Source organism: Podarcis liolepis, assembly GCF_965112155.1.
Source record: "Podarcis liolepis genome assembly, chromosome: 6".
In the NCBI taxonomy this organism is placed as follows: Eukaryota; Metazoa; Chordata; class Lepidosauria; order Squamata; family Lacertidae; genus Podarcis; species Podarcis liolepis.
This window is the reverse complement of record NC_139559.1, coordinates 11,354,771-11,381,621: the sequence shown is the minus strand read 5'-3', so window position 1 is coordinate 11,381,621 and position 26,851 is coordinate 11,354,771. Positions and strand designations below refer to the sequence as shown.

Here is a 26,851-nt window from a genome sequence, read left to right as displayed (position 1 = left end):
AAGTTATCTCAAGCCTTGCTATCCAAAAGATAAAAATCCCTATCAAACAAGGAATCTTAGGTTGCATTTGTAATACTTACTTGTCCAAAGGGGACAAACTTTCTCTGTGGAACAGTAAACTCTATACTCCAGCTGAGCGAACAACTTGGCTACAATATTTCACAAGAGGGGGAAATCAATAGCCCAAAACTGTGCCGGTTTTGCCTTCCAATTACTGAATTGACCACAGTGATGCCCCCATTTGCAGGGACAAGTGGGGGTAATAATACTGACCCATCTTGCAGAGTTGTTGTAAAGATGGCTGTGCAGCGTGAGAAACGCTAAAGGCAACTTAGAGTTAATACCCTGGGGTGAAAATAGTACTTGGGAATCTGCCCCAAAGCAGGAAAAAGCCCATCCTTGAAGAGGAAATAAAATCTACAGTCTGCAACTCTTGACTGCACAGGCTTGACAGGAATGCTCAAAGCACTGACGTCTGAGACAAGGAGTGCCTCATGAGTGCAAAATCTGACATTTCTGTGCAGATCCCCTAAGACGGACTGGAAATACTGTGGATTTTACCACATTATCATCAGAAACCAAACAAAAACGCAGAGTATACTGTATTATTATTATTATTATTAGTAGTAGTAGTAGTAGTAGTAGTACCCTGCCCATCTGACTTGGTTGCCAACAGTATGGTGCTAGCTAATATTTAACCAATGGAACTGGCTCATAGAATTCTTATTCTTCCCATTATTATTATTATTATTATTATTATTATTATTATTATTATTAATTTGTTGTTGTTGTTGTTCTGCTGCTGCTGCTGCTAAAATTTGTATACTGCCCTTCATCCGCAGATCCCAGAGCGGTTCACAACATACCCAGGGCATTTCACAATAAATGCTAGTTGGAAATCAGAACAAGTGATATAATATCAAGCTTGAAAATGCACGTTTACATACACCTTGCACACACAATACAGTATGACTTGGGATTCACACATGTTAAATTCCTATAGTTCCTCCATATACACCTTTTTTAGGAGGAAGGGATGCTGAGAGCAAGAGTGCATGTGTATACCCAGGATCACACATCATCTACCAGATTTCCAGCAGTGATTGTGTGAACACAGTAATTCAATATTCTGCATACAGAATATTGTCACAGCTGCACTCTATGGTTTTTACATCAAGAAAATTCCCCTGTGATTCCTTTTATGAAGGAACAGAAAGAGATTTTTTTGTTCTTGTAGTCAGTCATCTTTGCTACTTTAATTTGGTACCAATTTTTAATAGTGTTTCCCGCTTCTTTACTGAGAAGGGCAAGAGGCTTCTCTGCCAAGTGATGCAACTAGAAGGAAGAGAGGTTGTTACCTTCAAGAAAGGCACAAGGTAAGGTTGAGGTGAAGAATTAAGTTCCCGGTACAGTCTGCTGGTGAAATCTTCTGCTTCAATTTTTCCATCCTGAAGAATAAAATTCAGATTCAGATTTTTCCAGATAATGAATTCCAGATATCAAGCCCTCAACAATTTAAATGTATAAGAAGGACATATCTTCTTAACAAGATACAGTTGTACCTTGGTTGCCAAATGCCTTAGTACTCAGACGTTTTGGCTTCAGAACGCCACAAACCTGGAAGGGAGTGTTCCAGTTTGCGAACGTTTTTTGGAAGTTGAATGTCCGACACGGCTTCCAATTGAGTGCAGGCAGCTCCTGCAGCCAATCGGAAGCCACACCTTGGTTTCTGAACCATTCTGGGAGTCGAATGGAGTTTGACAACCAAGGTACCACTGTTCTTAACTGGGTAAATTTATTTAAGGCATTTTGCAAGAAGAATGCTACATATTCATCCAGCATTAAAATACAAATAACACATCTGCTAGGAATACATTTTTTACATTCTAGTTTAAATACATTTTTAATACACTTGAACTGCTCTTATTTTCTATGCTCATAAGCAGAATGCTAATTCAAAAAGTCACAAAAAAGTGTATGTTTACATCAAATGGTAGAGCTGTTATTTTGACTGGATTGTTTTTATTTCTCTGCTTTTTCAATAGTGTGGTTTTTCAATACTGGACAGCAATGAGAACATCCATATAGTTTTCATTTCACATGAATGAACTCTGTCTTGTTAGGGTATAATCTTGCCTAAGTTTTGTTATTCCATACACATGTGACTGTTGTAATAAAAAAAAGTTGGGGTGGGGAGGAAAAGTCCCATATTTTCATTTTAAGCAGTCAATCTTTTTAATGTTTTGAAATTATTTCCTTAATTCACCTTAAAAAAAGATGACATGTTTTAAATGAATGGATAGCAATAAGACGCTGGAAAATTATGACAGGTTGCTGTGGAGAAGCAGGTTGCTTCTCTGTAGCTTTCTCTGCTCATTGGCCTTATATCTAAAAACAGATGTTCTGAGTCGCATCCATAACACCTTGTACATTACTTCAGAATTTGCTCTTCGGGTTTTACAACAGAGGTAGCTAACCTGTGGTCCTCAGGTGTTGCTGAACTCCCAACTCCCATCAGACCCCGCCAGCATGGCAAATAGTCAAGGATGACAAGAGTCAGGAGTACGGCAGCATCCAAGTTTCAGTAGAGTATGAGACTCTCATGGCTTTGAGCCCTACATTGGGCTACAAGATTCTTACATCGCAAGGGGTTGGACTAGATGACTCTCACACTCCCTTTCACCTCTACAATTCTGTACTTGTATGCTATGCTTCTAAAAGGATTAACCCTTTTCTTCCTAAGCAAAAGGAGTAAACGCATGAAAAGCATCTTGTTATGTCTACTGCTTCTCAAATCTTTGTTTCGCCTAACAGTATTGAAAGTCAACATTTTAATCTCTTATTTTCAAACTACGTTTCGTAACCGTATGTTTGTGGCCTGGTTCAGACAATCCAGCAGACTGGAGATGAGATACGGCAAGACTCATGCTCCCAAGGCCTCCATCCCCATCTTCTCCTTCATACATGCAAGGAGGAAAGTGGAAGTTTTGCTTTAGAACAAATTGCGGTTCTGTGCTGCACCTCAACTCAAGGAACAGTGGTTCGTTCCAAGCGAAGTTGTTAAAAACAAATGATTAAACTATGGTTTCAGATCCTGACTTATTAACTGATTTTAGTTAGAACAAACCACTGTTCCTTGGTCAAAATAAAAAAATTCCTTCCAGTAGCACCTTAAAGACCAACTAAGTTAGTTCTTGGTATGAGCTTTCGTGTGCATGCACACTTCTTCAGATACACTGAAACAGAAGTTGCCAGATCCTTCTATATAGTGAGAAGGTGGGGAGGGGTATTACTCAGAAGGGCGGTGGGAATGGGTGATTGGCAGATAGCTGAGATGAGCCTGTTGACGACTCTTAACGACTGCAATAAGTCTTACAGGAAAAGGCAAGTTCCTTGGGTTTTAGACAACATGTGAACTGTGGTTTATTTTAAATCGGAAGCTTTTGTTCTCTTTCTCTTATATGCAAAGGCAAAGGAGAGGGGAGAGACTCATTCTCAGTCAGCCAAGCTATGTTTCAGATGAGGATCTGAACTAAACCGGTGTCTGTCTTACCAGCAGGTGCTGAACTAGTTCTTTCACATTAGCGGCAGTCTCGGAAGACTGCTTTCCAGAAGAGGCCAGTTTTATTAGCGTGGAGAGAAAATTCTTGCATTTCTTCACATTTTCCATGGTTTCCTATTGGAGGGAAAGATAGAAAAGAAAGTGAGAAGGGAGAGGGTTTTTTTTTTTAAAAAAATGTATTTGAATTCAATCTGAACACTATAGAATCCCTTTCAACCCTATCGATTGGCAACACTGCCATTCAAATTGTATTTGGCCAGGGGTGTGGCTATTCTGTGCCCATGCATAAAAAACACATGATGTGATAATGGAAACATGCCAGATTCTCAAGGATCCTGGCTTCCTTGTTTTTGTCTTAAAGAAAGTTTATGGCCCTTGTTACTACAAATATGTTTCATAGCTTATGGGGCAATGCCTGTTGAATCTTAGAAGCTAGAAGGAGAAGCTGAGCGATTTCAGTGTCCTGCCCAGTTCTTTGCCTCTCCCATCACCACTAGGAGTAGAATAAATTGTGCAAAGTAAGATTCAAAATAAGCAAATTGCTTATATCATTTAATCCAGCTGTCCCCAACACAGAAATTAGGTTATTTTGGTGCAGAACATGTACTTATTTTGTTTTACAGCATGTGTGTGGCACAGTAAAGTTTACCATAATTCCCACAAACATTTACACGATCACAGCACATTTGCCTCACTTAGCAGTTTCATACCCATAAGGTACAAACTGGAGTGTCAATACTGTGCCAGCGAAGTAGTCAGTATGCCCTACACTGAGCACTTGGTGGTAAGTTAATGGGCTCCACTCTTGGAAGCTGGCAAGATTTGGCTTTTGACTTGCAACAAACAGTCATTGGGAGCTTACTGTGGCCGCAGCTGAGGCTATTGCGGCTGCTTGCACCGCCCTTTGAGACGTTCCAGTCTGCACAGCAGTTGCTGTTCCTAATGCTGTCGTTTGTGCAGGATTACCCAGAACAATCTGAGGCTGCAAAAATACACAGATATCAGACAATTATACAGAGCTGCAAATGGAGGGAGGATGCATTTTATCAGACGCAATATCCTCCTTACAGTGATGTTAAAACAGGCTCCAAAAAAGAGAGAGATTTGCTCTGGCCACCCGTCTGGCGCAGTTAAATGAAACAACCACCAGGTGGCACAAAGCCCTATGGATTCAGAATTCAAGACACTGGAAGTTGATTAAACAAAGCATGTGTTTTTGGTGCAAAAGGTAGAAGGCGGCAGAACACAGGACCTATGAAACGGGCTACAGACCTTGTGGTGCAGCGAAATAAATCTATTTTGCTTCTGCTTCTTAATAATCAGTCCCAATTATTATAAGGGCACTGTGCATGCAGACAGAACAAGCATGAGGGTAAAATCTTGGGGGGGGGGGAGACTATGGTTTGCATCCCACATCAGTAACACAGTCAAGGAAGAATCGGTGCAAATCAAAACACACTGAAAAAATTGCACAGTTAAAAGCTGTTATCAGGGGGAAATGTTTAGAAGCGTAGTCACTGAAAGAGAAACTCTTTGCTGGTTCCACCTATCCGCTGACTCCCAAAAGTCTAAAGTAGCTGCAATAACTATCCACAAGTACTAATCTGGACCACCTGTACCATAATTTCAGAGGTGTAAAGAATCTTCAGCGATGCTATAGTTGTGCAGCTCCTGAAGAAAGTCCACACCCCTTCTGAATTAAGACACTTTATCATTTGAATGCACCAGCTTTTTAAACCTCAGTAAGGGCTGGACTATTCAGTAATTTCTGTTTGCACTTATTATTGTACTTACTCTTCCTTTACAAGCTACATGTAAGCCTCACCGTGTTTGATGGCGTCCACTCACCTACTTGGGAGATTGCCCCACTGGCCCCAGTGTCACTTAGTTTTACATCTCCATTATCTATTCTCATAAAAATGAACGGCGCCCAAACAGCACCCTGGGTCTCAGCCAATGTTCTGTTTTAGGATTAGCCGGCAAACGTATGTTGGCAACCTTACCTGAACTACAGGGGGCCGCTGTAGCGTTGTCGTGGGCTGTACAGTTGTCTGTGCCTGAGACACTTGCTTGATTATAGTGGTTGGAGCCACCTGCCGCGCAATGATAGGCGTTCCAGGAGCCTGCAAAAAAGAATCCCAGGTACATTCACAGAGAAGTAGCCACATATAAATAGATCAACATGCCCAGTTTAACCAAGAATCCAACCTAAGGTAAGTTGGGCTGAAATTTTAAGTCCCAGCACTTTCTTCAGTTCTGCATCCTTTAAAGCAAATCCACACCCAGTACTTAGTCCCGAATAGTTATAGCTTTGAGTTGTTTCAGCTGCACATCTTCATAACTTTGGATCTAGTCTAGATTTTTCATGGGGTTTTGTTTGTTTGTTTTTAAACCAACAGGCTTATAACCCACTAGGGCTGGACGATATCTGGTTTTCAACATTGTGATATATCACCAGCTAATCATCATATATATCACAATGTCTGAAATAAGGATAGAGCTATGTAGGGGGGTTGACTGGCTTCATGGTTTTCCCCACATTGTGATTTCTGCATAGCACACGAGTACGAATGCACACACACACACACACACACACACACACACACACACACAACCAGTATCATGATATGGACTTCAAACCAGTTTTGGACAATGTTCTACATGATTCTGTGGGCTATAGGGCTGGAATCACAGAAAAGTCACAGGGCTTCTCTTACTATCTTGATCCCAACATTGATATGGCAAGTTAGATCTTCATCAAAAGTTACTGTGAAGATTAACAGAGTACAGGATGTAACTTCAGGGAAGTCTGAACTTGATAACTGGAATTTATTAATTAGGCTATTTTATTATTAAAATTCCAAAAGCAATATGTCAGGTCTCCAAGCCTCGAATAAAAAACCTTGAGATAAAGGCTGATTTTCTGCTGGAAAAAATCCTCCTTTAATCCTAATATTTGAAGCTGGAATGTATTAATTTATTATTTTTTAAAAAATAAAATAAAAAATCACATGGTTTAATTCACTTGTCAGAATTTGCATAAAAATGTTATGGCTCTAAGACTAAATCAGCATTGTTCTAATTGGTATTAACTAAACAGTTGAGGTAGAATCAGAAAACATGAGATGATTAATTATCCAAATCCAGACTTTCAGATCCTTAAAGTAGCCCCACCTCCCCATCCTTGCTTCAACTTTAAGTCCCTATCTATCCATCCCTAAACTATGGCCACATATCCAATATCCTTAATTATGGCCAAAGACTTTTAATTTATGACCCAGACTTTTAAATACTGCAATTGGAGTGGATTGTAAAAATGGAAATTAAGGCAAGCACACTTCTACAACTAAGAGCAGGTTAATTGAGGAATGTGAGTTTGCTAGCACATAATCTGGATTTTTAAAAACCAGAGGTGAACAGAAATCATGCAACACTAAACTCAGGCCAGGGGTTTCAGCTTGCCTTAGAATACCCCAGATGGCACTCAGCACAAAATCCTGAAGCTCAGGGCCAAGCTAAGAATCACCAATGGGTTTTTGTTTTCTTTTACTGAAAGGCAGCTGTGGGGGGCAGCAGGTAGGGCTGCTTATTTTTGTAATTTATATCCCAGCTAGCATTCCCAGAGCTGCTTACAAAACAATAAAAACAAAATCGTACAGAAGCACTGAATACAGCACAGAAAAAAAGATAAAACTCTGATCGGTGAAGATGCTGTGCAGGGAGGCTTCATGCTGCCTATCAGAGCAGCCTCCCAACTCCTACTTGCGTGCAAGAAGGAGCGGGGTGGAGATCTCTGAGCTGTGAAGGCAGGCTTCACAGGAGGGGGCAGAGATCTCTCAGTTAGGCAAAGGGAAGCCTCCCTTCCCAGCTGAGGGATCCCCGCCCCCTCCTGCTTGCACGCAAGTAGGAATGGGAATGGGGCTGCTCCGAGGGGAAGGGAGGCATCGGACTGCCCAAGCCTCGCCACCGCCGCAGCTGCCGCTCTTAGCCCTCCTTCTCCACCTTCCATGCCTGACCCACCCCGCACCGCTTCCCCACCACCACCACCGAAGAACCAACAACTCAGGGGCTGCCCAGGCTCATGGAGAAAGGAGATAGAAGCCTCGGAGGAAGGGGAAACGTGGCGGTTGAGGTCAAGGCGACGGCCGCCCCTCTGTCACTGCCGTCGCTGCAGCATCAACATCCAGGACGTGTAGTAATCAATCAATCAATTAATTAATTAATTAAAGGGTCCCCAGATTCATTGAAAAAAATCTGGTAGCCTTAACCTAGGGGGGCAATTCTGAGCAAAAAGCACAGTGGAAGGGAGAGGGTCAAGCACCTCTCTACCATTCGTCCACTTCCAAATGCAACTTCCTACGGCCTTTTCTTTCTGTTTGAAAACCAAACAAAAGAAAGCACATTGATAACACAGTTGCATGCACCACCCACGAAGCATCTAGCATCGGCCTCAGTCGGAGTCCTGAAGTCTCATGCTTGCTTCTGACCACAGTAGCCAATTATATTCATGCACATTTCATGTTCAGACCATTAACTTCCACATTTTTTTTTAAAGGAGTGATTTGGAGGAGGAAATTAACAAACTGATCTCCATCTAACTACAGAAAAGTGGGTCACGATCCAAGCACAAAGTCTGCAGTAGGCCTCAGATTTAATTTGCAAATAAATAAAGAAGGAAAGCAACATTGCTAGTCTTTAGGGTTCTACATAGTGAAAGTGTTTGCCGTAAACAAAGTTCTGGACAGGAATCCCACTCATAAGGCGCTGGGAGTTTTCATGACACGACTATCAGCCAGGAAATGCATGTCCCCAGATACACACTCTTTCCCCTTTCCTTTACGACTGGCTCACAGTATGAAAAGCCGAATGCAATACCGAGCTATGCAAACAATATTATGTATGCATGTTAAGCAAATCCTTGCAAATTTGCCACATTTGGATCATTCGCTTCAGCTATGAAATTCGAGATTCAGGGCCATGGAAACCTGGACCGCTTTTAACACAGCGGGTGAAGCTCTAGGATGGGAAGCACTTGCAAAGGATATAACTAGGAGCTGCTTGTTTTCGGGAATAAAAGCTTCACTGGAAGACTGGTGGGTAAATGCGGGTCTCTCAGTGGACTGAGAATCCTGCCACCTAGAGCCAGCGCAGACATACTTAGCAGGCACGCAGAATACAACACAGGGCATGTCAAGGGGAAACACCTGGAGGCAGCCAGCTTGGATACCCTCAAATGTAAGGAAATTTAAGATTTTATTTTACTTACGTTTCTCAGTGAACTGACCTGCACAGTCGAGATCTGGACCGGAGAAGCACTGGTAGGGGTGGCAGGGCGAGGAGTCATGGTGGTTTGAGGCTGGGACTGCGCATGGGCCTGCATTTGCGCCAAAGCTTGTTGAGGGATCATCAGTAGCTGGCCATTCTCGCTACGCACAAGAACCATGCCTGAAAGGGAGGGAAGAAAGTGCCCGTCAGGATTGCCTTGGGAAACAGGAAGTCATTCCACATGCAGGATCAATGAAGATGCAACTTGGGACACCGTTCAGTGAAAAGAGTTTCAATGAGATTCTGGCATTGTTTTCCCAGGATAGTTAAGCTCAAATTAACCAAAGAATATTTCCATTACCAGACTGCACAATGGGGAACATGGGCCAATGACACTGTGCATGCCTTGCATGCAGAAGGACCCAAATCCAATCCCCAGCCCCTTCATTTAGAGAGTCAAGAACCTCCCAAGGCAGATCCATCCTCCATGTATTATAAAAAGTAAACAACACTTATTTGACCCCAGATATTTGGCACAGAGGGGGAAATCTACAGATACAGTCCAAAGGACACACAGGGAGTTTTGTATATATGCGAGAATTTTAAAAAGCAAGTGGTCCTCACTGACCTGGTGCAAAAAGATCTTGTCACCCAGAGGAGCCCTGGCTGCCTAGATAAAACACTGTAGCTCCACACACCCTTACCTGGGAGTAAGGCCCACTGAACTCAGTGTGGCTGTCTTCTGAGTAGGCACTTATTTACTGACTAGATGCAAGTCAATAGCACCAGATGACCATGCTCGGCTAGGCACTGGGGTGGATTTCACCCCATGCCTTGCAGAGTCAGGCCAATGCTGCCACCGGGCCCAGCACTGGCAGCAGCAACAGATCTGAATGCAGGTCTCCCCAGTCCAAGTCTAGCATTCTGTTTAGGAGACTGTGTGAGTTTTCATACTTATGTAGTTACTTGTCTAGAAAAGCCATTGAGCTTCTTCCCTGTAACTCACTTGTGAAAACAACAGCAGAAGGAAAAACCTACTATTAAATTCAATCTCTATTAGGGCAGCCTTAAAAGCCACCAACCAATTAAACAGAGGTTTTCGTCAGAAAAGGGAACACAAATTGTCTAACTTCTAAATTAATTTCCCATAACAGATTTAGTCACAAAAGTGGTTATAAAAACCATAACTGGCCTCCAGTGCATCTGTAACAGACGGCGCAGTGCTGAATTACATCCCAAAAGAAAAATAAAAAGGACGAGGCAAATAAAGCTGCCGTTCCCTGCTTAACCACACATATCTACACTCTTAACCTGCTGTAACAGCTACAGTAGGGAAAGGGCTGGAAACAAAACTCACACCTGTTCTCAGTTCTTTTGGGCAGAACTAGGATGTAACAAATCCAACACAGTTAGTGAAGCATTCATTCACTGAAACTCATCTAAAGAAATACGTCACGCTCCGTTCACACATAATAATTGGAGCAAGTGATGAGCATGCATGTCTGAACTAGCCCTATTTAACAGACAGAATTTGCACATTGCCTCAGAAAACAAGGCAAAATTTCTATGGAGCCAGTTCACACATTCAGCCACAAATAATCAAGTGCAGAGTAATAAACCAGTGTCTAAGCATGCCTGCACAAACACGCTCAGCGTGGCTGCGAAGAAGGATGGCTTGTGCTGTTGACAAGCATTATCTACATCGAAGGGAGAAACAAGATATCTGACAAAGAATATATCACGAGGCTCTCCAATTTCACTTTTTAAAAGCATTTTTAACCTAACGTATTAAAGAGAGGAGTTCTCCCTGCTTCTCCCTCTTGCTTAAATGCTCCCTTGCACTTAAAGGATCAGGGCTCACCCTTCCATGTGCGCAACCAAAGGATCTCAGGCACTAAAGGAAGGTGGAAGTCTCTGGAGAGCTTCTATCAGCCCAAACCGCCAGTTCAGGGTTAGATGGAGGTCAAAGATAATGCAATACAGGGTAGTTTTATGCTATCTTCTATGGGGCCTGGGGAGTCTCTACAATAATCAGCACAGCCAATAGCAATATCCATCAAAAGTCACAGAAAGCACACCACCCAACTAAAAAAGCAGAGAGCCTCTCCTTTATCTCTGACCACAGGAATTTGCCCAAATTTTAAAAGTCTAACATTACTTTCTAGATGCAACCAAGCTCAGGATAAGTTGCCTAACTTGGTATTATTATTCATCTTTCTTGTGGCTCTGACCATGTGATGCCCCTCTTTAAATCCCTACACTACTCTTCAGTCCACTCAAAAATCCTGAACAAGCATCTCATCCTTACCTTTAAAGCCACCTGCCTCTTCTCCCCACGACCTTCCGCCACTCAAAAGTCTCTTTCCCCCTCAAATGACTCCCAATCTTTTGCCCTTTCTGCTTTTAGATCTAAAACTGCCTCCCAGAATGCCTTCATGCACCCACCTCCTTTACCTCTTTCAAGACCCTCTTTAAAACTCAGCTTTTCGAAGAAGCCTGTGGAACACCTCCATATTCTTGATGTAGAAGAATGTAAGAGCCCTGCTAGGTGAAACCAAAACCTATCTGGTCCAGCTTGTTACTTTCCACAGTGGCTAGCTAGGTGCTAGCTAGGTCGCCCGAAGTGCTGCTCAGCGCTGTATAGCCCTAGAAGATCATTCAGGTGGTCTGGGAAATTTTAGTTATGGCACTACAGAATATCACAGGGTGATGACCCAGAAAGGGACGTTCCCAGCTTTTCTGTAATTGAAGTCTGCATTTTGTTCCAGGCTGTTTCAATCTTATGGTTTAATTATGGTTTAATTTTTGTGTATATTTCAGCCCTGGACTTTCAAGTGAAGGGCAGATTATAAATAAACGTATTTAAGCAGCCTCCTGGTAGCCAGGTAGGCAACAAGGATTTTCATCATGCAGGCAAGTGAGTGGGCTGGAATGCTTCCTCCCACCTCTGTGCTCAGCATAAAAACCAAGTGATGTGCAAGATTCCCACTGCCCGTTCCACAGCGTAGAAAGGGGATGGGCTGCTGCAGGAACAACAGGGATCTCTATCCTTCCTCTGCTAACTATCAGGAGGCTAGTGAAAAAACTTCGCAGGCTAGTATGGTGGACTCATTTACAAGGCAACCTTTCTAGGGAAAACTATGCTCCCACATTCCTGAATAAGGTCTTAATCAGAACGTGTTGAGGTCTTAATCAGAACGTGTTCTTATTATTATCCATATCATCCGCCAGTACCATCCAGAGGCATTGCTTCTTTCTTTTGCTGTTTATTGTTACTCCTCGTTTTTCTTTCAAGGGGCAAAATGGAATTTTATACTGGGTTTTCTTCCCTTACTGGATTATCCACGGATTGGGAAAATCTGAATTTAGCAGAGGTAAAGTATGGGTTGACACTTGAATAAGGACCTTGTGTGAACACAGGGGGAAATAAATAAATAAGCAGTTTCAAATCCACAATAAACTCCAGTGTGGATGAGTCCCAATTGTTCTTAATTTGCATAATGTATACATGTCACATAATTCAGGTTTTCTTGGAACATAATTCTTATTTTGTATGACTAAATACAGTGGTACCTCGGTTTTCAAACGTAATCTGTTCCAGAAGAGCATTTGAGTTCTAAAACGTTTGAAAACCGAAAACTCAATACGGAAGCCTCAATACAGAAAACTCAATACGGAAGCAGTGTGTCATGTTCGACTTCTGAGGCATGTTCAAAAACCGATGCATTTACTGTACTTCTCTCATTTTCTTAAATTTGGGTCCCCAAATATAGGGGTCGTCTTATACATGGGGGTGTGTTATACACAGAAAAATACGGCACTTCCAGGTTTATGGTGTTCGAAAACCGAAACGTTGGTCAACAGAGATGTTCAAAACCGAGGTACCACTGTACATCTTTCTCCTAAATCCTACCCACCTGCTTCTAGATTCTGACAGCACCCACATCATTTAACCATAAATCTTCTCCATTCATACCTAGACATACACCCCAGCCCTGAAAGTAACTTAGCTAATGACGTCTAGCCCATTCTACTCGTCAAAAATACTCGTCAAAATTCAACACCTGCCTTAGCTAACAAAAAATCTCCAGGACATTAGCTCATCCATTGATCAGAGGCTGTTCATTGGTAACATTTAGGAAGAAAAGTGGCATTAATCATTCCATCTGAGTCAATATTCTGAAACTGGTAGCCATGCATTGGTAAAGGGAGGTTTCAAATTTGTATTAGCCTTCACATGTCAGCAAAAAAGGCCATCAGCTCCATCAGTTTCACAGACTATACAGAAACATTAGCTATGTTCCTTGCAGATATTCTGATAAAGTTGAAATGTTTGAACAGCAGCCTTAAGCATCTTCCACTAATTTAGGGCCAAGCAACATACTTGGCACGAGCATCACGTTCCCCCCTCACCTCATGACATGCAATTAACATACCAAGCTCAACATGCTGAATGACTGCAAATGAAGCAAATTCACTATTAATGGGATGTTTTACTATAACATCTATTGAGTAAGTGTAATGTACAAATACTACAGATGGCCTACTTGAAACTCAGGGAAACATTATAGAAACGAATATTTGAAAAATATCAGATGGAGGATTCATATTACTTTCTCTTCAAGCCCTAAGCATTTAGAATATGCCAACAATGCATAGTATATCTTTGGGGATATCTCTGCAACCATGAGGGCTTGATTTAAAAAAAGAATGACAGAAAGAAAGCTCCAATGGGAATAATTTTCAACAAGCATGTGTTCCATGCAAAAGTAGTTATAAAGGAAGATATTTGGCCAGTGAATGACCTTCCCCCTAACTCTTTTCTGGGATAATTCTGAAATCTTCAAGACTGGTAATTGACAATAAAATTCTACTGTGGTCAATAGAGTTGGCTCCCATGTAAGTGTGCATAAGATTGCAGCCTTAATATACTAGATTTTCTGGAATATGCTTACCAGAATCTTTAGAAAAATGAAGGAAAGAAAACTGAACCACAGCCAGGTTTAATTGGTAACAAATATCATTTTGTTTTTCTCTCTAATCATGATACAATATGCATACACTGCAGCTTTCTCAGCAAAAATCAAAATTGCCCTCTTTTAATTAGTAATTATAAGTCACAAAGGGCAAAGTTAACCACTTTTAAGGCACACACTGGTCTCAATGGAAAAATGCTTAAATGAATCCCATTGAAATCTGTAGGATTTAGAAGTGCCAAACTTTTCCTAGATTCTGCTCATCAAGTACAACAAATCACAAGCGTTAACTATAAAAACTTTAGCGCCCCCTGCCATCCCCAGAATTTGATGTTTTTATTCCAACATATAAATATGACACAGTCAGCAAACAAACACTTTTTGCCCATTTCTCTGTCATATTCTTGCCTTCATTAAGCCTAAAACGAAACACTGAATCAGCACAGATCTTCAGCATACTCAAAAATGGAAAACAAACACCTGCTGCTCTGGAAAATGCATATCAAGTGGCACTTTAAAAAAAAACCAAAAAAACTGTCACCAATGCTAAGACTTCAGAGAGGAATTAGCAATTCTCCCAAAGTGAAACTGGCAGGGCTAGAGGAAAACACAAATGCCTCCAGTTAGAAAGTGTAGTAACATATACGAAAATACAGTACATGTCTAGGACATATAAAATCAATGCAGAGCCTTCAGGGTTCAGCAGCTCTCCTAGAGTGATGTATTTTTCAAGCTTTCTAGCTTTCCGTCTCACCTTTTCTGCTCAGGATACCTTCAGTGTCAGCAATGAAACTTCTCTACCTTGCCAAGAATTATGGGGCATATTCCAGTGCAAGCAGATTCACCCACTGCCTGGGACTCCTGGAGTTCACCATTGCCCTGCGTGAACTGAAACACACCTTTAGCATTCTTGCCAAGATCAATAGCAGCAAACAAGGAAGCTTACCAAGATACCGTATTTTCCGCTCTATAAGACGCACCAGACCATAAGACGCACCTAGTTTTTGGAGGAGGAAAACAAGAAAAAAAATATTCTGAATCTCAGAAGCCAGAACAACAAGAGGGAATTGCTGTGCAGCGAAAGCAGCAATCCCTCTTGCTGTTCTGGCTTCTGGGATAGCTGCGCAGCCTGCATTCACTCCGTAAGACGCACACACATTTCCCCTTACTTTTTAGGAGGGAAAAAGTGAGTTTTATAGAGCAAAAAATACAGTATCTTTTCACTGAAGAACCCCTGGATTCCCCAGAACAGAGTCTGAAAACTACTGGTTGAAAAACATTTCACAACTAGAATATGCATATTCCAGGCCATGGGAAAAGGGTGTCAGATGCCTGCAACGGAGTACTGGGATGCACTAACAACTAATTTAATCCAGATTGTACTAAATCGTTTAGGCCATGATTCTCAGCAATCATACTGGGTAGTAAATTAACTCAGTGGAACTTACTTCTAAGCAAACATGCTTAGGCCTGTACTGTAATAAAGATAGTGATGCTGCAATACTTATTTCAATTACTTAAATGCTTAAGAGTGCAATCCAAATTTACTGGTCATTTAACTAATGGATTTTAAATTTATCTTTAATTTCAACATAGTGAGCAATTCTTCTTTGAAAACTGTTTCAAAGCTGCTACATGGTTCCGCTGCATTGGAACACTGATGGAGAGGTAGTCATATATGGCAAAAATATCATATTGTATGTCAAAACAAAGCTCTTCCTGGACTGAATTAAGAGGAGGATATACATAAACTGGCATACACACCTTGATGTTATAAAATTACATTCATAACTTTAAGAATTACAGGACCCGCTACCCACTTCAAACAGTCCTATAGAAAATATTATAGAACATGAATTCAACATGATGTTAAATTTAAAGTGTTTGAAACTTCTTGTAAAGGATTGGCTGCTATTGCCATATAAGGATATGATACTAAACATTAAATTTCAAAGATAATAATCTACTTCAGAAGGAGGTTTGACTGTGGAAATCCTCCTTAAATAGCATTGGTGGTGCTTTTCTATTCTATTTACTTAGAAGCATTTATAAGCCACTTAATATTTCAAAAGACTCAAAGCTGTGTACAGTCTAAAAAAAACCCCAATTGTATATCATTAAAACATGAGAAACAAAAAACACACACAGCCTAAAACCAATAAAAGTATAAACACACATAAAAGCATATGGAAGTGGGGGGGAAACAAATTCACAGGATTCAAATGTGTAAAACACCGTAAAGCCTTGTTAAAAAGATAATTCTTCGCAAGACATCTGAAGCAACTGACAGTTGCTTCTTCATATATGGGCCCTCCACAGAAAAGAGAGACAGAGAAAATACCCATTTTCAGGTTACACTGCTTAAAAATCACTAGCATTCCTTACCAGTGATGATATGACACAGGAAATTGTCCCATATTAGCCCCACAAGATAAGGGACAATTTACCATACAACCCCAACTCTACAATTCTATGATTCTATGATTTCTGAAGTGGAGAAGTCACCACAAAACTTCAAATTTTGCAGGGTAAAATGTTCTTGTGAATGTGCTCCCAATACTTGCTTGCATTGGACACTCTTCTTGTCCAATGTACTTGCTTGCATTGGACACTATTCCTCAAAAAGTAACATGCCAAGATGCTCCAAGCAGCTCTCCAAGCCTGTCTTGCAACCCCAGAGGCTCCCATCACTGCAGTTCTGTATCTTTCTATAATGCTCGCTGTAGCTGATGATGCCATAGTCCCAAACTTAAAACATATGCCCCTATTAACAACTCTTGTTCTCTATGCAGCTGCAGATTGCTATATGCATTAGTACCCTGTTTTTCAGGCAATTTCACTCCCTAAGAGACATTAAATTAAATTCCAACTTAAGATACAATATCTATGATGAAATTTGCAGCCTTGCCATTCTGCCTTTTGAAGAGCACTGAACAACACAGAAGTTGGCATCTTCTGGTGCTCAAAATATCACTTGTTACACTTTGGGGAAAGGGGGTGTGTGACTTTACCCATGAAGTACTTGGAAACAATCTTCATCACTGTAATCGCCATAACCACAATGGGAAGAAGGGTTAACAGCCAAGCCAATCGCAGGCATAAGGTTTCCAAATTTAGGATGAGCTCCAAGCGAAACAAAGAGCAAGTGGAGAGTTACAAGTAAAATAGGATCAAGGCAAAGAGTCACTGATGGGACAGGCTGGCTGACAAGGTTAGGATAAGGTCAAACATAACCAGCCTAAATGATGCTGATGCATTTTTATGTCCAGAAATTTGGAACAGGAGAGAGGGAGAGCACTACACACACAATATATGCACATATATACACACACAAATCCCCCTTACATAACATAGCAAGGAATTTATTAATTGCTACCAACATTGAGCACATGCAGATTCCTGCAGCAAATTACCAAACAGATCTAATGCATTCAACTAACTCACTAGAAGTTGCTCAGATAACCATCACTGTTCATTTTTCAGACTTTTATTCGCCAAATCTGTATCCCTCTTCTTCTAAACTGCATGGGCAGCTGACATGGGGTGTTCATTTCACTTTCACCACAAGCCCGTGAGGTAAGTGGGGGCAGAGAAAGGCTTGCTCAGAGGCATCCAGTGAACTTCAAGGCTAGAAGGAAAACTGAACCTGAATTTGCTACATGCATCCCCAAAGTTAAGCTCTTCACTTTGCTGGTTCCTGCTGCCCCCACCCCATCACAAAAGGATTGCAATGTGCTTTAGAAAGGAAAGGAAAGGAAAGGAGGGTCTCCACCCCCATCATTCAGCCTGGACACTGAGGTCCAGCGCCAAGGGCCTTCTGGAGGTTCCCTCACTGTGAGAAGTGAGGTTACAGGGAACCAGGCAGAGGGCCTTCTCAGTAGTGGCACCTGCCCTGTGGAACGCCCTCCCACCAGATGTCAAGGAAATAAACAACTATCTGACTTTTAGAAGACATTTGAAGGCAGCCCTGCTTAGGGAAGTTTTTAATGCTTGATGTTTTATTGTGTTTTTAATACAGTGGTGCCTCGCAAGACGAAAAGAATCCGTTCTGTGATTCTCTTCGTCTAGCGGTTTTTTCGTCTTGCGAAGCAAGCCCATTGAAGGATTAGCGGATTAGAGCTATTAGCGCTATTAGCGGCTTTTAGCGGCTTATCTGCTGATTGGATCAGCTGATAAGCGGCTTAGCGGCTTAGAAAAAGGGGGGGAAAGGGGGGGAAAACCCAGCAGGAACTCGCAAGACATTGTCGTCTTGCGAAGCAAGCCCATAGGAAATTCGTTTTGCGAAGCACCTCCAAAACGGAAAACTCTTTCGTCTAGCGAGTTTTCCGTCTTGCGAGGCATTCGTCTTGCGGGGCACCACTGTATCCTTTTGGAAGCCGCCCAGGGCGGGGTATAAGTAATATGTTGTTGTTGTTACATTTTATAATAAATCTTTAATTTCTTGATAAAAAGCAACTGCAAGTCTACTCCAGATAATATTTCACATCCAAACAAAGAAGCTTCAGTCCAAATGATTAACTATTTTAATCCAAATTATTTGGTTTTAAGCAGAACCAAGTTCAGTGACAGCAAGAGCTATTTCACATGTTATGAAGAACAAACCACAAGTCACCAGATCATCCAATCCTGCCTTCCTTGATGAGTACCCTATATTATATAAATGTTTGAAAACATGTCACACTGACTGTCTACATCTTTTGCCATATACTTTTTCTGTTCTTTGACTAAAATGTAGTGTGTGGATGAAGTTCTAGGGCCAGAGTCCTGTGCACATGAACCTCAGACATAAATCTCAGTTTACATATTTAGGACTGGGTCATAAAATTTATGAATCCAGTTAGGCTACATCTTTCTTTGGAGCAAGTGCCACTGGAATCAAATAGAACTGAATTCTGAGTACGCAGTTGTAAGATCAAAAGGTTAAGGCTGCCATTCCCAAATGTTTTCTCTGTTCACCCCGTTCTCAAAAATAATTTCCAGATATACCACCCCCTAACAAATAAAAAAATCCCTTTTTGTTCCTTGTAGCTCTGAATAAGAAACATCCCGGAGACATACTTAGTGCTTGTTCTATTCAGTAATTGCTTAAAATGCAACACATTTAACCAAGTCTCAGGTACTGTCCATGCGTGTCACAAATTTGTTGAATTTATGATGTGAGCACTACAGTAGTTTTCTTCCCCAGCTCCATTTTAAAGCAAGCATAAGAGAGAGAAAACGTTTTTAATTAGTTATCAAATTGATTCTTTCCATTAGAATGAAGCAGACACAGTGGAGACTTTAAAAGCCTAGTTCTTTAGTCTGAATTAATGCCAATTTATAGCCTCACCGTTAAAAAAGAATTACCCAAATTGGTCAGGAATGGTCCTTCATTTTAATTATAGACGTTTGAATTCTGTCACAACAATTCTCATATTTTACAGTACTTCCTGTAGGCCACTTGCGGCAATATCTCAAACACCTCCATTCATAATTTCCCCCAAAATATGTTACAAGAGCAACATCTGAAAAAGAAACAAAATTGCAAAAACAAGTGTTTTACTCAGCCATAACTGGCTACTTATTTTTATTTTATTTGCAATGTATGGCCCACCGTTCATTACCAAGAAGACAAAATTGGTTCTCATATCTACACATACAAGGCCAGCGCTAGGCTCAAGGATCATCATCAGAAAGGCCTCTAAGAGATACATATTTTTCCATGTTTGACATTGGAACGAACTCCCTTGGAAGGCTGTGAACTTTCCTGCCTTGGAGGTTTTGAAGCAAAGGTTGGGTGTCCCTCTGTCATTGATGCTTTAGTTGAGATAACTGCATTGCAGACTAGAAGAGTCTCAGGGTCCCTTTCCAACTTTACAATCCTATGATACTATGACTTGCTAAAAACCAATAACAGCGAGGTAGGTCTCTCTTAAGACACTGAGAATCATAGAATCATAGAGTTGGAAGAGACCACAAGGGCCATCGAGTCCAACCCCCTACCAAGCAGGAAACACCATCAGATCACTCCTGACATATGGTTGTCAAGCCTCTGCTTAAAGACCTCCAAAGTAGGAGACTCCACCACACTCCTTGGCAGCAAATTCCACTGTCGAACAGCTCTTACTGTCAGGAAGTTCTTCCTAATGTTTAGGTGGAATCTTCTTTCTTGTAGTTTGGATCCATTGCTCTGTGTCCGCTTCTCTGGAGCAGCAGAAAACAACCTTTCTCCCTCCACATACTTGTGAACTGATGGTTACCAGTTCTGTACCCAACATTCATGGTGTTTTCCTTCGTATTTCCCCCTTATTTTTCCCAAGTAAGCTGCTTATTTTTCAGGGGTGTGGGGATATACATTCATTTCCGAAATATTTGGCAGTCTACAGCCACTTCCATTTCTATGGCTTGCGACAACTTTTGTACGTAAGATCACCCACAGTTATACAACATCAGCATTGTTGATGAGCCAAGCAATTCAAGACAAGTGACAAAACTAAGATTTATTTTAGAAGAACGGAAAATAAACTCAAAGCAGGGTAGTTCTGCAGAGAAATAAATAAATAAATAAATAAATAAATAAATAAATAACAGCAGCTTTAGTTCAAGCCCATTTGATACCTAGCAGCCTCCACAACAGCCATTTCTCAGGAAGTTCTGAGAAGAATGACAGGCAAACCAGAGGATAAATGCTACAATTGCAATACTGATTAATACTTTTTATTAGGGGAAGAGCAGAAGGAAGAAAAATATGCTTCTGTGGCTATCAGAAGCACCGCAATACAGAACACAGTCCGGGAAAATGAATCATCAAACCGCTTCTTAAAAAACTATCTTTAGATGCGGCCAATATGGCCAACTATCGCCCAGTCTCAAATCTTCCATTCTTGGGCAAGGTGATTGAGTGAGTGGTTGCTGAACAACTCCAGGGATGCCTGGAAGAAGCGGACCATTTGGATCCCTTCCAGTCGGGATTCAGGCCTCATCATGGGACTGAAACTGCCTTGGTCGCACTGGCCAATGACCTCTGGTGGGCTAGGGACAAAGGTGAGAGCTATTTCCTAGTTCTGCTGGATCTCTCAGAGGCTTTTGACATCATCAACCATAACATCCTTCTGGACCGTCTAGAGGTGCTGTGTGCTGGGGGCACTGAGCTGCTAATTTAAATGGAACCGCGAGGGGCTGATGCTGCGACTCACAACAGCAGTCACGGGTAAGCCAGCCCCTTTGCTTCGCTTGGGGCACTGCTTTGTCAGGCTGAAGATGGTTCAGCAATTTGTGTGTGGTGTGGCAGCTGTTGCTATGGACCACACTGGAGAACTTACAAACCTCAGACAGTGTTGCCATAGAGTTTTGCATACTATGCCTAGCTGGTCTCTGCTAATGGGGAGGAAAGCGAGCACTGAAAAACCAGCAGATTGGATGCTGAACAACTTGTCAGTACTTATGTACCAATACTTCATATGTGAAGCGCTTTGAACACTCTAAAGCAGGGGTAGTCAACCTTTTTATACCTACAGCCCACTAATGCATTTTTCTTGATGGTAAGGTTTCCTTACCGCCCACCAGTGCTCAATGGAAGGAGGATTGCTTGAGCCATAGAACCCCCTACCACCCACCTAGAATCCTGAAACGCCCACTAGTGGGCGGTAGGGACCAGGTTGACAAGCCCTGCTGTAAAGTGAAAAATATGTGCAATACATGAAATAAATGATGAGGCCATGGAAGTTACCACTTGTTAACCCAACTTTTTAAAACAAATTGTTCCCTGGTTATTCAGCTTCATGATAAACATGGTGAACAGGCACTTGCAACCTTCCCTTGTTACATTTTTAGATGCACAGCTGAAATACAGAATATGTCATGCCACCTGGAAAGGCACTCACACACCTGCCACTTCCTGTAAGTGAAGAAAAACTGCATAAAACAAATGCTGAGGAAAAGGAGGCCAGGTACTATTTCTGACCCCCCCCCCCCGCAACAAGCACATTTACTAACACAAAACAAGACTGCCTCCCTTTATCTTGCATAGCCTTTCAAGCCAGAAGCTTTATCACCTTGCCAAAATGTTCTTATTTATTAGTCTTATTTCTAAAAATCATATCCCATGGCTGTGCTCCCAAAATACAAATATGACAATTAAGAAATATGCTGTGAACCGCCTTGAGATCTTTGGATGCAGGGCATCATACAGATTTACCAGATAAATAAATAAATGACAAAACCGCAGCACAGGACTAAAACACCAACCAATAAGATTTCACGGCAGCTTAAAAGAACTAAAAACTTTGAACACTGCTAGTTTTAAGATGCCTGGGAGAACAGAAAGCCTGAAACCAAAAATGACAGCAAAATATAATTTTGGAATCAAGAGATTGGAAAGATGTGTTGTGCTATGAACATGTTTGCTCCTGAGTGCCCTCTCTAACACAGAGGAGCCGGCATTGCTTCTTGGTTTTCTGGAGAGCTGTGGATAATGAAATAAGCCAGAGGACATCTGGAACACAGACGGAATCAAACTCATAACAAAGATGACAAGAAATTGTACTTTTTTGCCTCCATTCCATCCCCAAATAGCCACCAAGCAGTTTTTTCTGAATGGTACAGGATTTTTCTAACATCCACCCCAGCCAAAAGTAATGTTGGACCTCTCTCTCAGAAACCTGCAAGGCACTCTGAGGACAAAGTCACTTGTCTTTGTGACAATCAGGACAGCATGGTTATGACAGACCCAGATGAGGTGTCCAATGTACAGTGTGTATTATTATGGAATCTGATTCGTGAATAAAGAGTCCAAGTTATACCCTCCTGGCTCAGCGTTTTCCACTGCCAATCAGATTCAAAGCTAGACTTAGAAAAAGAAGACTTGCCTATTCATCACTGTAAGTACATCAGCAGTACACTGAAGTCTCTGCGCATATTCCCACTGTGATCAAACATGCCAGAACAGTCCAGGCAGCATCTTAGTTTGCCATGATGGGCCTGCCAAGCTAGGAAACAACACCAATGTACTGCAACTATAGATTACACCTACCCCCCACTCATTCCTGTTTCTGCAACCATGTACAAGTTCACAAAAATGACTAGCCATCAGCAATTTGTACTAGCTCGAATGCCCATACATATCACCATAAAGCATTTGTGGCACATAAGTACAATACAATAATAAAAAGCCATTTAAGACAATGCAAGCGTGTTCGTATATTTAGCTCAAGCTAGATCAGAATTACAGGAGGAAGTGGTAAAGGGGGGAGGGGGGAGAACCCACCCCCTTTCCAAAATATTGGATGCCTCCTCAGTCCTTTTAAGTTTGAGTCTGCAATGCCTGATGACTTCTCCGTGGCATAACTTCCTTCTGTTCTTCCTTTTTCTTTTCTTCTTCTTCTTCATCTTCTCTCAAATGTTGGAACAATGGTTTGCACTTATCAAACACTTCTGGTAAGCTGAAAATGCCCCATTACACTGTAAAATTTCCTCAGTGTTGGCCACCTACAAGGACAGTCTTCCTCCTCAGTAAGTAGACAAATGCTTATCATCCTGGACCAGGGAGAGGCAGTTTTAAATGCCTTTTCAGACATGGGACAATCTGGGTGTCCTTAGGCCAATCACCTTCTCTCTATCCAACCTCAGGGTTGCTGTGGGGATAAACTGGGATAACCATGTGCACTGCTCTGAGCTCCTCAAAAGAAAGGCTGGATATCTATGTGGCAAACAAAACTCCCTAATATTTGCTGGTGCTATGAGGGTGGGGAGAGACCAAAAAGAAATATTTAGGCAAAAGCACAAACAAAATTAGCTCAATCTGTATTCTCCATTTTTTAAAAAAATTAAAACTCTCTAAAAGCCAAATTCTTATATCTCCACCCAATGCTGTGAATGGTATGTGATTGTTAGCCGCTCTGAGCCCAGCTTCGGTTGGGGAAGGCGGGATATAAATAAAATTTATTATTTATTATTATTATTATTATCATCATCATCATCCTTGACTGGCTCCATGAAATGAGGATTGGGGTTCTGTGCTGTTCCCACGGAGCCCAGAGAGTGTCACTGGGAAAGTGCTTTCTGGCCTCCTGACAATTATGCTATGGCCCGCTGCAGGGCACTATTTTACCCTCAATGCTATTTAATCGGGGCAAGGTGCCATTAGAACATGGGCAGCACTCAGCTCTGTTTCACCATAACATTTGACTGAATCTGATTGGCAATAGGAAACACCTAGAATCTGCGCAACGCCATTGAAACTGGCACACCATATCTTTGTAACTTTCTGCTACCCACCCAACCTAGCACCATCGCTCAATATCACAATATATAGATGGGAGATTAGGGCCACAGATAATAAGCCAAAAGTAAGCACATCCCACACTGTCAAACAGAAGACTGTAGTGTCACTATTACACTTCTCCCTGTCTCTTGCTCGGAGGACCACCACCAAAACAAACTTTCCCTCTCCCAGGCTCTTACCTTAGGTAAGGGTGGCAAGCCTGCTGGCCCACAATCCCTATTCTACCATGCCATATCCAGAGAGACCTCTTACCTGAAGGCAAGCAGCAGTCACACCAAGGAGAACAAACTCTGAATAACGCAGGCAAGATGGAACTTTTATATTCAACTACAAGATACCTGAAGACTTCTTTCAATCTGGAGGAAGGGACCTATACTGCCTCGTTGTAACAACGTTGGCCCGAGAAGCCAAGAGCTGAGCAAGGGGAGAACTCCCTATAGGCTTTGATATGCCGAGTAATATTGACTTTTTCTTGGATCTGCAGTCCTCAATTCCAGGTCACATGGGGCTTTGGAAAGTCCCCTCGATTCCAAAAGTGGCCCGTTCTGTGGCATGGGAGGTAGCGGGGGAGGCTGCCATTCAAGAAATTCAAGCCCAAGCCCCCATTGAGCGCACAGAACTAGTTGTGCAATTCTTTGGATCCTGGCCAACGTAATTATTTATACCAAGTTTCAAGCCAGAAAAAAAAGGCAAGGATTGTCATTATCAATAAAAATGTAACTCCTTCTCCTGTCCCACTTCCCTATGGATGTGATTTTCATTTGAGTAGACTGGCCATTAAAATATTAGCTTTCATGGTCATTTGATGCTCATATACTGGTCCCAAATAACAGAAAGATTCTGACCATGTCTCAGTAACATTAAGATTCAATAATGAATGTTAAGCTTCTGAATTTCTGTGGGTTGCAATACACCATGGAGATGAAGATTAGAAGAATGGTGGGAGGGTAGAGATCTAAACATAAGTATATAAGCATACCATGATTTCCTATACTGGTATAACCAAATGTACTTAAAGAGAAGAGGGGGGCACTTTTATAAAAGCAGCAATCTCCCTGCCACCAATTGTAAGCCTTGTACATTTTAGCAGTTTATCCCAAGCCTAATCGTTTTCTATTTCTCCATTAGAGGTATATTTTCAAGGCAGTTGGCATTCACAGCATTCTTCAGCTCCACAACAATATACCTACCAGTCTTGATGAGGAAGATTCAGTGCACATATTTTATTATTTATGTATATATTTACAAAATTTCTATCCTGCCATTTCTCTGAGGAAAGGAGGGAAGAGTAGATGGTTCTTTTCTCACACATTTTATCTTATTTTTCTGTGCAGCCTGAGAAGGAGCAGTCGCCATTAAGAAAAAGAGGTCGGAAGAAGCCAATATATATGTGGACTGTTCCTGGATCAAGTGACTTTTCTTCTTTAAGTTCTCAGATCTCTTGACCTAGGTCAAGGTTGTCTTCTGAACTAGCCAGATGCTTAACAGATAATCCACCCCGATCAGTCCATTATTTGAAAATTATGTCCTAAAGACGTCTTAGTCAAAAATGGCAAGTAGGCATTCTGTTTTGTCGACTGCAACCTTGGTTTAAGGAGCCATTTGGCACCTAACTTATACAGTGGTACCTCGGGTTACATACGCTTCAGGTTACATACGCTTCAGGTTACAGACTCCGCTAACCCAGAAATAGTGCTTCAGGTTAAGAACTTTGCTTCAGGATGAGAACAGAAATCGTGCTCCGGCGGTGCAGTGGCAGCAGGAGGCCCCATTAGCTAAAGTGGTGCTTCAGGTTAAGAACAATTTCAGGTTAAGTACGGACCTCCAAAACGAATTAGGTACTTAACCCGAAGTACCACTGTATCTGAGTTTCTAACACTGCCTGCCACATAGAAACAGCTAAAAACAGTTTAAAGCGGGGGGAATAAACCCAGAAAATTAACTACAAAGCAATATAAATCGGACAACCATGGCAAATTCTACTCGGAAAGCTTGCCTGAACAAAAATGTATTCTATTGTTCCTGGGTGGTGGGCATTTGTCGTATCTAGACATGAATGGTGTTCCACAGAACACGGGCAGCCACACTGAAAGTCCTGCTTTGAGTTACTGTGGAGCAGACTTCTGGTATCCTTGTGAACAGAAGGAGGAGCTGTCCTGCAGACAGCAGTGAACTACTGGATACATAAAGTATATGGTGGTCCATCAAATACCGTATTTTTCGCTCTATAACACGCACCCGACCATAACACGCACATAGTTTGTAGAGGAGGAAAATCCGTAGGCATGCCACCAGTAGGTATTCCCTCCATAACACGCACAGACATTTCCCCTTACTTTCTAGGAGGAAAAAAGTGAGTGTTATGGTGCAAAAAATACGGTAAATGTATGCAATTACTCAGGAAAAGACTGTTCAACAATTTGACAGGTTGCAGGATAGTCACAGGCTGTGGAATGAGTTAGCTGCTTATGGCCTATTTAGTGTGAATATCCTAGTGCAGAATTTTCCTGGTGCCCAACAATTACTCTGCATGGTAGCCATGGCTAAAATCCTAGGCACGGTTATGCATGTGGAATTCTTTAAGTTTCAAAATGAACCTGCAGAGCACATAGCTTTGGGCAGGTTTTCAGCTTATATTTTTGGACAATTTAAGTCTAAGTAGCAAGTGTGTGCCAAAATCAAGACTCTACTTCCTCGAGTTGCAATACAGTTTTTTTAAAAAGCAATTAAATATACCAGTAATGTGTTCAATTTGTGAATAATACCTATTCACTTTAGGCTTCCTTC

The 26,851-nt window shown here is 41.6% G+C and overlaps 1 protein-coding gene across 3 annotated transcripts in view; it reads right to left on the bottom strand.

Annotated features, from left to right (window-relative positions):
• The window catches only part of TAF4 (TATA-box binding protein associated factor 4), a 76,515-nt gene that overhangs the window by 25,668 nt on the left and 23,996 nt on the right, over positions 1–26,851 (bottom strand). For 2 of the 3 annotated variants that reach the window (XM_083507361.1, XM_083507363.1), the window contains 5 exons: positions 8,829–9,007; positions 5,566–5,685; positions 4,425–4,544; positions 3,554–3,676; positions 1,359–1,448 (listed from right to left, as the gene is read on the bottom strand). In XM_083507361.1, coding sequence (XP_083363487.1) covers positions 1,359–1,448; positions 3,554–3,676; positions 4,425–4,544; positions 5,566–5,685; positions 8,829–9,007 — 632 coding nt within the window. The remainder of the gene's footprint in view (positions 1–1,358; positions 1,449–3,553; positions 3,677–4,424; positions 4,545–5,565; positions 5,686–8,828; positions 9,008–26,851) is intronic. The other variant, XM_083507362.1, reaches the window with a different exon arrangement.